This window comes from Podarcis filfolensis (genome assembly GCF_964270895.1).
Source record: "Podarcis filfolensis genome assembly, chromosome: 6".
Lineage (NCBI taxonomy): Eukaryota > Metazoa > Chordata > Lepidosauria > Squamata > Lacertidae > Podarcis > Podarcis filfolensis.
In genome coordinates this window covers 41,840,479-41,854,857 of record NC_139609.1, presented here as the reverse complement: position 1 = coordinate 41,854,857, position 14,379 = coordinate 41,840,479, and the positions used below count along the sequence as shown (strand labels likewise).

Here is a 14,379-nt window from a genome sequence, read left to right as displayed (position 1 = left end):
TAAATTGTTGTGGTATTTGGAGGTTTAATTGGAAATCAAGCTGGATTTGAGTTTATCAACGTCTCTGATAACCGCTCTCTTACATCATGGAAGTATGGATGTATGTGATCTGTCTTGTTTTATTGGCTGGTACTGTTGCTGTGGGTTTATCATGGCCTTTGGCTAGAACAATAAACTTAAACTGAATTCAAAAATACTACAACCCCAAGGCGTCATTCCTGGTCAGTCACCACCAGTTCAGACTCGCACAAGCATATTTGTGAATTTTAGATTTTTTGTGTGCTGAAAAAGTACCAAACAATAACCAACCACATGCACCCAAAACTTTATTTTTTAATGTGGCTCCCTTAACAAGGGGGAGTTTTCTATAAAGGAAACCATTTTTGCCTAATGACTACTCAGAGGGTTTCAGTTCAGTTCCACTGATAGCACTCGCATTGACTTTAGTATGCAAACAACAATTTCCCCCTTTGCCCAGTGTTCGGGAATCTATTTCCAAAATAGTGATGTCCTTCAGTGATGTCTGGGCCTTTTGTTAATGATTCACAATACTATGAGAGCTCAGGGTGCAACCTTCTTTTTTAAAAAGCTCACTCTCCAAAAAAGGTACCTGGAGGTTTCCAAACCAAAAATGAAAAGCATTTGTTTTTATTAAAAGAAAATGTGGTTCCATCTGAGTAGGCTTTTTCCTCCTATGACTCTCTTGATAGCTTATCTACTATCATGTCAGGATACAGTTGCAGCACGCAGTAAGCTAACAGGATTGCCATCCCAGAGGTAAGTCTATCTCCATGTAATTTAAGATACTGGCTTACATATAGAAATTGCTGTCTATCTGGTCAGTGCATCAATTCAGACTGAGAATGAGGCATGTGGGTCCTATTACTTTTAAGCAGCTAGCAGAAAACGATTTATACAATAGTCCCATCACAATATGGTGAGAGGGCTGAAACATGAACCATTTTGAAGTCTTATAATTATACCTTTTTTAAATACATTTCCTTCTGCACTACAATTTTTTCTTCAAGAAGATTTCATTCCTCAGTTCTCATCTTTCACATATTCTAATTTGATATGCAGCTTTTAAACTGCCGTTGTTTCGTAACACAATGAGCTGATACGGTATTTCATATTATTTCGGTGATAATGAAGTAATTCAGACAAAAGTGAGAGAAAATATATCAAGATGCCGTTTCTTCTTTCTTCTTCTTCTCTTTCAATATCCTATTGGATAATAAATAATAAATAATAATGTTGTGTGTGGGTTTGGGTTGTATGTATTTAAATCATGTATTAAAGGAAACTCTATGGGGCTTTTCCCAAGCTGCTAATTGCAAACTGGACCAAAGGAAATATAATGTAGAAAGATCAAAAAGTGGTATCAGTAATAATTGGGATATAGACGCAGGGAGGGGGGAGGCAGAGGAAAGAAAAGATACATTTAATTATGAAGGCTTATTCTAGTAATCCTTACAGAAACCAAATAAAGAACAGATTTTTGATGTTTGATGAAGTTATCAAACAAAGCAGGATAATGAAGAGGCACATTTTAAATCTAGGTGAAGGTGAACTCACTGAATACTTTTCGGAAAGCTGAAGGATAGAGGCATCACATCTTTCTACCACCACAATATATGTACACACACACACACACACACACACACACACCCCTCTCTCTTTGTTTGACTGCTGCTTGTGCACAGGCACCCTGCAATTTGATCCTACACACACTGATGTGTATCCACAGGCTCATCTCTTGAGCATTTGAGTTTTTCATTTAGTGTTCTTTCTTCTGGAGCTTCTGATGAATCTCTCTTCGAATTATCAGTAGAATTACCATAACCCTGCAAAAAGAAAGAAAAAATTACACAGCCTCTTAAGCAAAAAGCAGCCTGTCTGTCACACGACAAAACAGGCTCTAGCCTACACCACCTCACTCCTGCCAGGATAAAGTGTCAATTTTTAAGGTGCCCTAGGAGTCTTTGCTGTTTTGTTCTGCTTGTTGGCTTTAACAGATGATAATGATGGAGCTCTAGTCAGAAACTCAACAATAACAAGTAATTCTGGGACCATCTCCTCCCCTTCTCCATCAATGAATAATCAAACTAGCTGTGTTCCTTATTATGGAATATGTAGGATGCAAATCATGGCTATGTCTCACAGTGGGAAAATACATATTTTGCTTTGTTCTCCGTCTAGGCTCCTTTTAGAGGATATACCCCAAAGGGACACATCCTCGCACTGTTGTAGCTTGCAGGCTCTTGTTAGTCACTTGACAGAATTTCAATGCGGGAAACACAAAGGCCCCAGATACAAAGAGCTTCTTTAGTTGTGCTCATTGGGACTTTTGCCCTCTTCCCTCTCCCTTCCTCCTTCCAATAGCAAGCTACTTATGTCATAGGGACATAGGAAGCTGCCTTATATCACATCAAACTACTTGTCCATTCATCCCTATGTTGTCCGCTACAGGGGTGGAGAAACTGTGGCCAGCCAGCTGTTGTTTGACTACAACTCCCATTAGCCGTGACCATTGGCCTTGCCAGCTGGGACTGATGTGAGGACCACAGGTTCCCCATTCCTGCTCTAGTTTGACTAGCAGTGGATCTTGGGGATCCCAGGCACACCATCACCTAATACTGAATCCTTGCAAATGGAGACACCAGGGCCTGAACCAAGATGTTTAGGGGAAGGGCAGTAGCCCATTGGTTGCCAGGATCTCCAGCAGAGGCTGGGAGAGATTGCCTGTCTGAAACCCTGGAAAGATGCTGTCTGCCAACGTAGACAATATTGAGCTTGATGGGAAAGGGGCACCTGAGGTGAAACTCCCCACTGCCACCCTGTGATGGGGGCACAGACTCTGTAACAAGTCTTCCCCTCTGGGGTGGTTGTCCTTTAGGGTTCTCTCGCCCCTGCCCAGCAACGGGGCTTTGCTCCAGCTCTTCCCTACAAGAGAAACCAGTGCAAAGCCCCATCACACCACTGTGTCAGTCTGTCTGTCTCTCTGTCTGAGAGACAGTGGCAAAGCGGGATGGTGGAATGCCTCCCCTCTCTGCCCTTAGGCATTCCACAGAGCTTTGCCACCAGCCCCTCTCTGCCCTTAGAGGCCGGCTAGACCAGTGGCAAAGCTGGGGAGCAGAACAAGTGTGCCACCCCTTGAGGGGATGCCGACTGAGGTGGCCGCCCCACCCAGCCTCATGGGTGGGTTGGTTCTGAGATGGACTAGTGGGTTTGACTTAGTAAAGGACATCATATGGAGGATGTACCTCTCCTATCACACAGTGTTTTTTAAGTCTTGTCTAGATACAAAGGTTGTTTCCCATGCAGCATGGGGAGGGGCAGGGGGAGATAAGAGTGCCATTGTTCCTGCTCAAGAAACACAAGACCAAAGTCCTAATCCCAGGCTGGTTGTTTTGGGGGATGTTGATATTCCATGCCCAAAATTCTCTGTCAGGGGCAGCTCAGGAGTTCATGTCTGCCATAGCAAACATGGGTCTGTCCCAGATAATTTCAGCAGTGCCCTCTCAAGATTCTCTGGACAGATGACCTGCTCAGGTCAGTCCATCCACTGAGGCCCACCGTTATGTCTTGAATAGCTATGGATGAATCTGTCAGTTTCAGTTCTCTCAATTCCTCATTTTTCCACTCTTAGATTCAATTCGCTATCCATTATATATATATATATATATATATATATATATATATATCCTCACAAAAATGCATTAGCAGTTTAGTGTGGATTCCTCCTAATAAACAGATTTTTGTATGCACTTTTGACTGGTATGCACATTGTTTGAAGCAGTTTTCCCTAAGGTAATGCAATTTTGCATGTTATTTTCACCTGTATGCATATTGGTGCACATTGGATAACTGAATCACAAAATTCAGAGAAGTGCAACTTGCAACGGATATTTGGGTTTCAGTTCATGTATTGGTTTGAGGACTGTGAAATAGGTAGCTGCTCATTAAAATGAAATATGGGGGTAAAACACCTCTCCCATGCCACTAGTTTCAGCATCCCCTGAAATGTACTTACTTGGCTGGGTGAAAGCATTTTCCATGGCTTCACCTGCACTCAGGCCGTCGCTTCTGGGGAAAACACAGCCACACTCCTTCTTTAATGGCCATCAAGAACTTACTAAAAAAACCAAAGAAACACATCCTTTTAAAGGCTTCTTTGGGGTGGATGGCTGCTTTATTGTATTAGTTCTTACCTGCATCTTTTGGAATAACTTTTACTGCAGCTGTTTCTGTGTTGTTATTTTTACGGTTCTCTTTAGTGTTTTTTTGCAGCTGATATTTTAAACAGTTGAATTATGGTTTGACTTTGTTGCTAGCTTCCCTTACTTTTTTATGAGGGAGAGAAGGTTATAAATGTTTAAAATAAATAATTAAAACTCAGCTCATGGTGCTAGCTGCATTGTTATTTGGGTAAGTCCCAAATTTTCACCCTCCTTGCAGCAGATATGCTGTCTGTCTGTCTGTCTGCCTGTCTGTCTCTCAGGCTATCTATCTAACTTGTTGAATCCATAGCCCAGATTAATGGTTGTGTCTTGGGTCATGTTTGGCTCCTGCATTTCAAAGGAATCATGTGAGCACCTTCATCTGAAAAGATTTAATGGGGATTAATCACCCATCCTACCTTTTCAGAGTTGAACAGGATCCGACACAATCCTGTCAGATATCTCTGGAGAATGTTGCAGTTATCGTGTAATGGAAAGGCTCAAGAGATCACTCTAAAAAGTGTATCCATGAGCTTCAAACATTATCTTAGAAATTACCTTTCAGCTCAGGATGGGTAACAAAAGCAGCTGATATCATGTATTGTGCATGGGTCCTGTGAAGCTGATTGCCAGTCCACCAGTTTTAGGGAAGGGAGGGAGGAAGGCAGGAAATAGTAACTTTCCAAAGACCATTCACAGGCCAACTTTTCAGGCCCAAGTCCAGCATTCTAGCTACAGTACTGTACTGTTGGCTTTTGAAGCCACAAAGACTGCCCAACAGTTGTTTGTATTGCAGATGGCACTGTTTTTAAAAGCCTATTTTACTTGGATTGGAATGGATTTAATTCATCTGCATCTACACATTTAATCTGCTTGCATTGGAATTTATTATTGATGTTGTTGAGCTTTAAAGGAAACCCACAGGACAAGGTATATTTTCATGGAGAATTTCTGATGCATTTTTATCCGTTCTAGCCCTGAATGTTAAATTTGGCCTCATGCCTAATGCTTCCTGGTTTTATATGGAATTTGTTACAGGATCAGGAGGAATTCAGAGTGAGTAATGTACTCTATATTATACCTCACCAATGGGAATACGAAATCAGTTAATTTTGTTTTAAATGGACAGGCTTATGAGGGCCTATTCACACAGCCGTTCCCAGCTATAGTTGCTATGTAAAATTCCAATGTATGTCCAGCCTTCATTCACCTACTAATGTACATGTACTGCCACACACAGAATCCAGCTTTTGATACACAATCACAATATCTGTGAGCAATAGACTGGGATCTTATAGGCATAATATGTAGGGTTGTCTATACTAGGGCATACCCTCCAACACATCAAAGGCAAAACCCAGGATGCCATCTTCTGGGACTCCATCTTCCTGTTTTTTCTCATGAGAGGATGATGGCAATTTTGGATGCTGCATTCTCACACGATTTCACCCCCTAGAAAGTGTGAAATTACATGAGATCATGGTGCCCCAAATGGCTGCTGCCCTCTTGTAAGAAAAAACAGGATGCCCCTGTTTTTCCAGGACACTTGCAGGGTATTCTAAGACTGTGCAACGTACCTGGCCAAATCGCAAATCCTAAACCAAATGGGCATGATTTGGGCCAAATTAGGACTCTTCTGCATTGGGTCAAGGCAGCCCAAGATAGGGTTGGGTTCACCTGGAGCAAATGCGGAGTTTTCAGAAAGATATGGGAGGATCAGGCAGCAAGGGAAGGGAGGAGGAGATGGAGAGGGTGAAAGCAGAGTGTATCTCCACCACCTTAGCCCCAGGGATGTACAAGGCCCTTGGTTTGGGGGCTGCATAAGATCAGGTTGTGATGAGGGATGCCTCTACTGGAGGTTTAATTAGGAATAATACCTCAACTATAGTGGCTTTCTGTAACATAACATATATAATAATCTAATCTAATCTAATCTAAATTTTAAAATTTGTTGTTCATAGATAAGTGCAGCCTTTCCCAATCTTTTCATCAATAGAAACCCACAGTAAAACCACTTCCATTTTTTAACATGAAAGTCACTTATCTATTGTGTGTTTTGTGCTCCTCACACAATTTTTCAGTGTTCATACTTCTAAGCCTTGACTTTAAAAACTCATAACTTTAGGAATACATAGTGTATTTTCACCAGACCAGTAGAAGGGAGACCAATGCAATACTCTCAGACATTTGGCATTATATAAACTGGCAAAAAAGGAGAAACTTGGATGGTTGCAAAAAATAGAAGGAAAATGTCAAGTCTTCACTTTAAAGGACCATTTTAAAAACTGCTGCACCGAAAGCATCCTCATGATAATTTTCACCAGATTACAACTTTCACTAAATAGTTTTTCCTTGACAATTGCATACTGTGATGGGACAAATCATCTTGATTTTTTAAGGAATAAAATAGCTGAACTTTAAAATGATTGAATGCAGAAAATACCAGTTGCCTTAACTATATAGCCATTGCTAGGGCTGTGTAATCTTCTATCTTCAAAATGAGACGAACTAAGGGGAAGACCCTTGGTGTGTGCAAAAGGAAAATCTCAAATAGCCAGCTGTGTATTGTGGAAAAACCCAAAAACAAACTAGTTTTGACAGAACTTCTAAAGGTTTATCACAGCAAACAGCTTCCCACGTGCATCTCATACGTATACTGATCACATTTGCTCTTATCCAGTCATACCAATGGAGAATGCAATAGGGCAGGATTAACAGTAAAACAATTAATGCAGCCCCAAACCCGATACTAAGAACTGCTTTTGATTTCAGGTGTGCGGGCAAATTGTAGACATGCAGTTCATCCCTTGAAGCATAAATCAGGCACATACTGACGTGTGTTCGTTTCACCTACATGTTTTGAAGCATTATCCAAATGTGAATTGCTGTTTAATTTTATTTTGCTATTGTAATGCAGTGGTTGCCGTGCACTTGGAAATGTCATTATCTTGGCACTTTGGTGCTGAGATGCTGTGAAAGAAGCCAAAAACAGGATTTGATTGTAACCTTCTAATTTTTTGGCATCTCTCCACTGTGCTTCAGGTTGTTTTGCTGCTCTTTCCCCTAACACAACTGAGTCATATTTTCCCCCTAGTGCTGGGGGGGAAATTAACATCCAGAATTATTTATACACATAATAGGACCCCACAGTAACATCCATATGTATTTGTGCACATAATAGTCTCTGACCCACTGAGGGGCAACCCGCATGCAGAGGCATGTTTACACACATTGATCTCCCATTACCACCTGTGCAAGTTTAAGTTGCTCTTGAAGCAGTAATAATAATAATAATAATTTTTTATTTATACCCCACCCTTCCTGGTTCAGAAAACTGGGCTCAGGGTGGCTAACAACAAATTTAAAACACTTAATTGATGCAACAAAAAACAGCATGAAATACAGTATAAAATGTGAATAACAATAAATTCAGAATTCAAAAATCAATTTAGGGGGGAAATCCATCCAATAAACATTGGATGATCACCAGGACTAGTATTGGGAAATATTTTTGCATCTTCACTCTTGGATTACAAATGAAGGTGGCATTCCAGTCTAGAAATCCATTGACCCATCCCTTCTGAAATGGGAGGACACGGTGTAATCACCCTACCATGTACTATCATTTCAGCAGGAGAAGTGGGGTTAGAGAGAGCTCTGTAGAAGTACTGATGAACTTGCTGGCTTTTGAACTGGGTGCCTCCACCTTATCATTGCTTTCTTATCACTCCATCAGACTTTGATGTTCAGAGGTGAGTGTCATTCCTTACATATCCAAAAGGGCACCAGCCATGCACTGGAGGGTGACATCAGTAGGCTTGGATGAACCCCAACGTGTGCAGACATACAAAAGGCTTTCAGAAGGGAGAGAAGAAGATGGGAACCCCCAAACAGCCCACTGAGACCTGAGGATGCTCAGTGTCCATGGGATGTTTTTGGAGTGTGTGGGTGGGGGGGTGGAGTGGCTGGAATCTTGAACAGCATCACTCCACACTGCAACATTTTGCATGGTCAGGTTTCAAAAGCACCCAAGAAGCCTCTATGTACAGCAAGGTGCACAGATGCTCATCTTCCCACATGTGGGTGGCAATGTGGCTCGATGGTGGGGATGCAGCAGGGTGGTGGGCAGTGAATATACTCCCATTAGAATTCTAATTGCATCAGGCTTCTCTGTGCATCACCAGGTGGCCCCAGTTGGGAATGCACATAAGAAGGTGGACAATCACACTGGCTGCCCCAAGAGATGCCTACTTCCATAAACAGATTTATTCTTCTGGATTGGGACTGAGTTTAATTTTTCTTACATTTGGTGACCATCAACAAAGGACACCCACATATATGCATTGTGGAAATATGGTATTTGCAAGTATTTGGTGCTTTCTCTTATGACTGCTGAGAAATAACAGCTTTTCATCAAAACACATATAATTACACTTCAACCATTTATTTACTAATATGTCATGGGAGTCCATTTGAAACCTCACATATAAATTTCTATCACTGTAAAATTGACTCTCTCTCTCTCTCTCTCTCTCTCTCTCTCTCTCTCTCTGTGTGTGTGTGTGTAAGTGTGTAAATTGAGTCTAATTTCTTAAAAGTTGCTCTTTGCCCGGGGGCCTTGAGAATAAGGCTGTGGTCCTAAGATGTAGAGGCTGGGGAGACTGAAGCTAGTTTAACCACCTCTTCACCAGACATCCTGCTGGGCTCTGTGAGGGTGGAGGAATGCTCCATCTGTTTCTAGGCATCAGGTTTTTTCAACACCCCCCCCCCGCATTTTCTCTCTCAGTGGGAAGGGAAAGAGGAGGAAAAGGTTTAGGCACACTCAGGAACCTGTCTAAATCCCCCACCCCACTTCCTGTAGTCAGTGCTTAGGCCTGAATTAAAGCAGGACTGTCTGAGAGGTGCTCAGTGAAAGATCCTTTCAAAAGGTGTCTTGGGGCCCCTCAGCTGTAGATATTAAATCTATTGCAGCCATGCGTATCCTGCTGAAACTGATTTCCACAGGGAGGGTGCAATATAGGGACTTTCAGCATTGCCAATCACTTTTATTCTCCTCAGGAGAGCAAGAAGACAAGCTGGAACACCTGCTCCCATCGATTGCCGCCTAAGTCAGTGGTCAGGATGGACTGAATGTTTCCCTTGTCAAGGAAGAAAAGTAAGGCTCCACTCTAATATAGCCAAGTGTTCTTTATAGCTGCCTGCAGTGAAAATAGACACAAACTTTGAACACAAAGGGCAGTATCCAACCTCAGTCCCATCGGCACAAGGATTTCCAGTGGCACAATGGGACCTCCCACCTCTTCTTCCTTGTACAACCCATGCCTTCCCCAAATCTTCTTTGAGAGGGGGGTTCATCAGGGGAAGTGTGTCCCATTGCATAAGTGAAAATCATTGCATTGGTAGAATGGTGACTTAACACTATACTGAATACAAGCCAGTGGTTTACAGTTGAAAACAGATGCATGTTTACCCAAGCCCATTAAAACCAATGGTCCTAAGCTGAGAGATGGAGTGTGGCCTATGTGACCAGCAGTTCAACAAAGCAGGATGCCCATGAAGAATATAAGAAGAGCCCTGATAGAATGGAGACAGTTTCGTATATGCAAGGCAACAAACACATGGAGCGCATGGGGCAAGCCTCTTGCACAGACAAGTAGTCTGTAGACACATACAGTAGAACTCTCAGTCATGTGACATTCTATCATGACTGGATTGGCTTTCAATCAGCCAATGAAGTTACTTTTCCATTTAAGACATTGGGAATGATTTGACAGGCATGGAAAAAGTCAGTTGCAAATACTTCTGCTGTGTTTTTAACCTTCTCATCCCTTCACATTTCTTCCCTATGAACTTCAAATTGTGTTTTAAGTAATTTTTTGGTTTTGGCAGGCATAGCTGTACTGATAAAGCCTTAATTTGTTTTACATTTTTAATACTTAAATAATTAATGCTTGCTCTTGCTAGGTTAAAATATTGTATAGATCTGTTTTTATTGCCTCCTGATGTTTAATTCAAATTTTATCATTTTGTATATATATATAATTTATGGCAGATATCCATTTTTATTTTTTAAAAAATGCATATTATAGCACAGATATCGAACTTTGCAACAGCCAGCCAAATACAAGGGGAGCATATGTACCGGCCACCTTTGGGATGAAGTAGCGTGCCAGTCAGCAGGAGAATGTATTGTGAGCCAAGACTGTGGAGCTGATTTTCGGTGTGAGGAGACTGGTGAGTATGATGCCATTACAGATCCATTAGCTGATCCAGTGATCCTGCTCCACACCATTAACCCATTTCAGGAATGCGGAAAAGGTACTGATCTACTGTTCCATGCAATAAAGTTAAAGTGGGGCACAGTGACATCTAGGGAAAGAAGGAATCGCCTAAGGATCTGCCAAAGCCAGCCCTATCATGTAGTAGCGTGAGGTGAGCTTGATCCAAAGGTACCTACCTGCATGCGTTCAAAAGGACAATGTGTGCAGAGAGTGCTCTGCTGCACATGCAGATTCTGGAATGACTGCCTGACCAGCTGCACTGTATCCTCATTTGTGCCAATCTCCACATGTGCAACATTTTGTGCTTGCAACAATAGATCTGCAAATCTGCAGCTGCAGGGCAAGCTAACCCTGGACCATGGCCCAAATGGTGCCCTCTGGGTACAGATTTGCTGAACCACTGATACACCAATTGCTTTCTTGTCTGCTCCTCACTCAGGTTGAGTGATGTATGGCCGGGCTGTTGTTAAAGTGTGAAAAGCCACACTTGCCTTTTTCTTCAGGAACACTTCCCACACTGTTGGCTAAATCAGGAGAAGGCAGGAAGCTACTCTTAAGGATGTTCCTTGAGTGTTCGTGCCTTAGCCATCATTATTGCAACAAATTTCTCAAGCACATTCTGCAACATCACAGCGCCAGCCCATTCTTTAAGCTGACAGTGTTCATTTCTCCAAAAAGGAGCAGCAGGAGACTTTTAGGCTTATAGTTGCTTTTAAAAACCATAAGCAGGGATAACAAATGCATCCTGGGAGCTTTGACAAAGTGAACCTGACAAGGAGCAGCACACGGTCTATTCATAATCCATTATTTAGAACTGAAAAGGTGCCCAGCTAAAGCTTTTCCTGTCTTACCGCAGTGGCAGAGAACAGGGAAAGTTTCAAGATTCTTTCTGCAACTAGTTTTGGGAACACCCTTGAAGCGATGTGCTTTCCTTCATTCATACAAAGAGAGATCTCCAAAGTCTGGAATGATAAAGAATACAGTAAAGGGCACCAGGAGATTCTTGTAATGAGTGTGTAGTTCACTGAATCGTACAGTTGGAAGGGATCCTAAGGGTCCCTAGTCCAACCACCTACGATGCAGGAATCTCAACAAATTCAGTCGCTTCTTTGAATGCAGGACATCACAGGTTCAATCTCTGGCAACTCCTGGTAGAGTTGGGAGAGGACCCTGCCTGAAACCCTGATGCTGTTAATTTATATAGACCTTTCTCAACATTGGTTGCATAGATGTTGTTGGACTACAACCACCATCATTCTTAACCAGCATGGCCAGTAGTCAGGGATGATGGGAGTTGTAGTTCAAAAACATCAGGGAACCCAAGGTTGAGAAAAGCTGATGTAGACCATACTGAGCAGGATGAAGCAATGGCCTGATTCCTTATCAGGCAGTTTCCTGCATTCGTATGTACATTGTTTATGGATGGAGTCTAAAGTTTCCTGTTGCTGTTTTGTTCTTGTTTAAGGAAGACAAGAAAGTTATTGTCTAGTTTCCTGGCTGGTCTCTCTCTCTCTCTAAGCCTCCAATAAGTGAGGCCCAGTTGCCAATGCAGGCCTGAAACTGAGCCCAAACATTTCCCCCTCTGCTAGGACCAACACTTTTGAAAACCTTGCTGCAGACACACATTCCTACGTCACCTATCTTCTCATGGTTGCTTCATCCTGCAGCATAGCAAGGTGTGTTCCGCCCATTGCTTCCTCCCAGTGATACCTTGCAGGTATGGTTAAAAGGTGTTACAGCAGCTTCTAGCCCAGAAATAATCAGGTGACACAAGGGCCCCTATAGTAAGGTTACCAGACGTTCCCGTTTCCCAGGGACAGTCCCCAGATTTACATATCAGTCCCTTGACAAAATCCATCCATTCCAACTGAAGTTGGAAAGTGTCCCTGGATTCATTGAAAAAAATCTGATGACCTTACCCTATAGGGCCCTACAAAGCAACATCTGTTGTTTGGTATGGATTAACCATTCCTTTGCCTTCAGGAGACCAGCCTTGAGGGGTACTGGCAACTGGTTGCAAAACAAAACCCATTAACTTCAGAGTAGCTTGTGAAGACATAACAATTCAAATTCTAAGTGCTTTTCATTGTCAATATAAAAAGACACCTGGGGTCATATGCAATTTTGTACATGATATCTTGTTGCATTTGACTGGGAACTCTGAATAGGAAAGGAAATTCCATGCCACACGCACAAAGCCACTCCTGTTCTCAACATATTTCTCTTTGAATATTCTTCACAAAGACCTCCTGCTCAGTTAGAAAGTGACAACAGCACAACCTGAGCAAGGTCCTACATTATCTTTGTGATTTGGTTTAAGTGAACCATTAAGTCCAGCCTTATCTAGCTAGAGCAAACATGGATTCTAGAAATGGATAACAAATCTTTATCTGTATTGCAGGTCGCTGCATTAAACGCCATCTTGTATGCAATGGAGAACCGGACTGCAGAGATCAATCTGATGAGGCAAGTTGTGAGGATGCTGAAAGATTCTGCGATGATTTGGATCCAGTCCCCGGGATCAGTAAAGCTGCACAGGGGTGAGTTGCCAGACCCAAGTATTATGGTTCTTACACATGGTTTAAGCATTGGGAAATTTTCTCTTTAATTTTAACTTGCTATGTTGTGTAGTTTAGAGAACTCCCAAGTTTTAAACTTCTTAAATAAAGGAGATAAATAGGAGTCCATGCGTTTATTTATTTTCATAGACTTTGTCTTATAACTCATGAGCAAATTGTGCCTGTTTTGCTCTTCCACATGAGCACTGGCAGAAAACAAACCACGATCCCTCACTCTGCATTAAATTCAGATCAGGAATTGTGGTTTGTTATATTCAAACTACAACTGATGAGCCTAGAAGGAAACAGGAAGGATTGTATGGAATGGAGTCTCTCTCTCTCTCTCTCTCTCTCTCTCTCTCTCTCTCTCTCTCTGTGTGTGTGTGTGTGTTTGTGTGTGTGTGTGTGTGTAAGAGCACTAGCAAACTCTACTTACATGCCTGCTCCTGTTTCTTTTGCTCCTGAAAGATACAATATTCTTACACAAAAAGAGGCACAGATAGTGTACGATCCTGCATTCTATGGAGGCCAGTGTGAATCTGTCTATAATGGAGAATGGCGAGAATTGAAGTATGATGCGGCATGTGAACGTCTGTATTATGGGGATGATGAGAAATATTTCCGAAAGCCATATAACATCCACTACTATCAGTTCCTTGTAAGTATTTGTAGGCCAACATTATCGGTAAGGCTGAGTGGGCAATTGGACCTCAGCCAAATATAGACCCTTGCAACACGTGAGTTCCTCTGAAGTTCCATACCATCTACTGCTACCTTTTAAAAAATTCCACTGTCCAGAATATCACATTAGCATGTGATATCAGTTTTAGGTGCTGTATATTGGGGGGGGGGGCATTCTCTTTATTACATATTATCCACATATCAACCAGATAATATGTGAGTGCGGAAGCATATGCAGATACCTCTGAACCCTTTCTAGCAGATTTATCTGTAAGACACTTACCAGTTGGGGCCCCCACGCATCTTTCCTCTACCAAACTTGGACGCCACGTGCAATGCTTTTGATGTGCACACCCCTCTATACACCGGGCACAAATGGCTTCTCAAAAGTCTCCTACTTGAGGATAGAGACATCAGGGAGACCTGATAAATTACCCTACCATTTCCCAGTGGTAAGGCTTACCGTTAGAAGTGACAGGAGCACAGCTCTTTTCTTTTGTGCCTCCTAAGTGGTGTTTTTTTTTGGGGGGGGGTTGAGGGTTTGCTGCCACTGCAGGTGACATGACACCTCTGGCAAGTGGCAGTCAGTGATTGTGTCGGCAGCCTGGCCCCCATTTTGTATCTTCTGAAATGGCCTGA

At 42.3% G+C, this 14,379-nt stretch overlaps 1 protein-coding gene across 1 annotated transcript in view; it reads left to right on the top strand.

Annotated features, from left to right (window-relative positions):
• Nucleotides 1-424: 424 nt before the first annotated feature.
• The window catches only part of C8A (complement C8 alpha chain), a 30,099-nt gene continuing 16,144 nt past the window's right edge, over nt 425-14,379 (top strand). Inside the window, exons 1-5 of the mRNA XM_083619363.1 lie at nt 425-777; nt 9,279-9,375; nt 10,310-10,454; nt 12,903-13,041; nt 13,528-13,717. Coding sequence (XP_083475489.1) covers nt 662-777; nt 9,279-9,375; nt 10,310-10,454; nt 12,903-13,041; nt 13,528-13,717 — 687 coding nt within the window. The 5' untranslated portion in view covers nt 425-661. The remainder of the gene's footprint in view (nt 778-9,278; nt 9,376-10,309; nt 10,455-12,902; nt 13,042-13,527; nt 13,718-14,379) is intronic.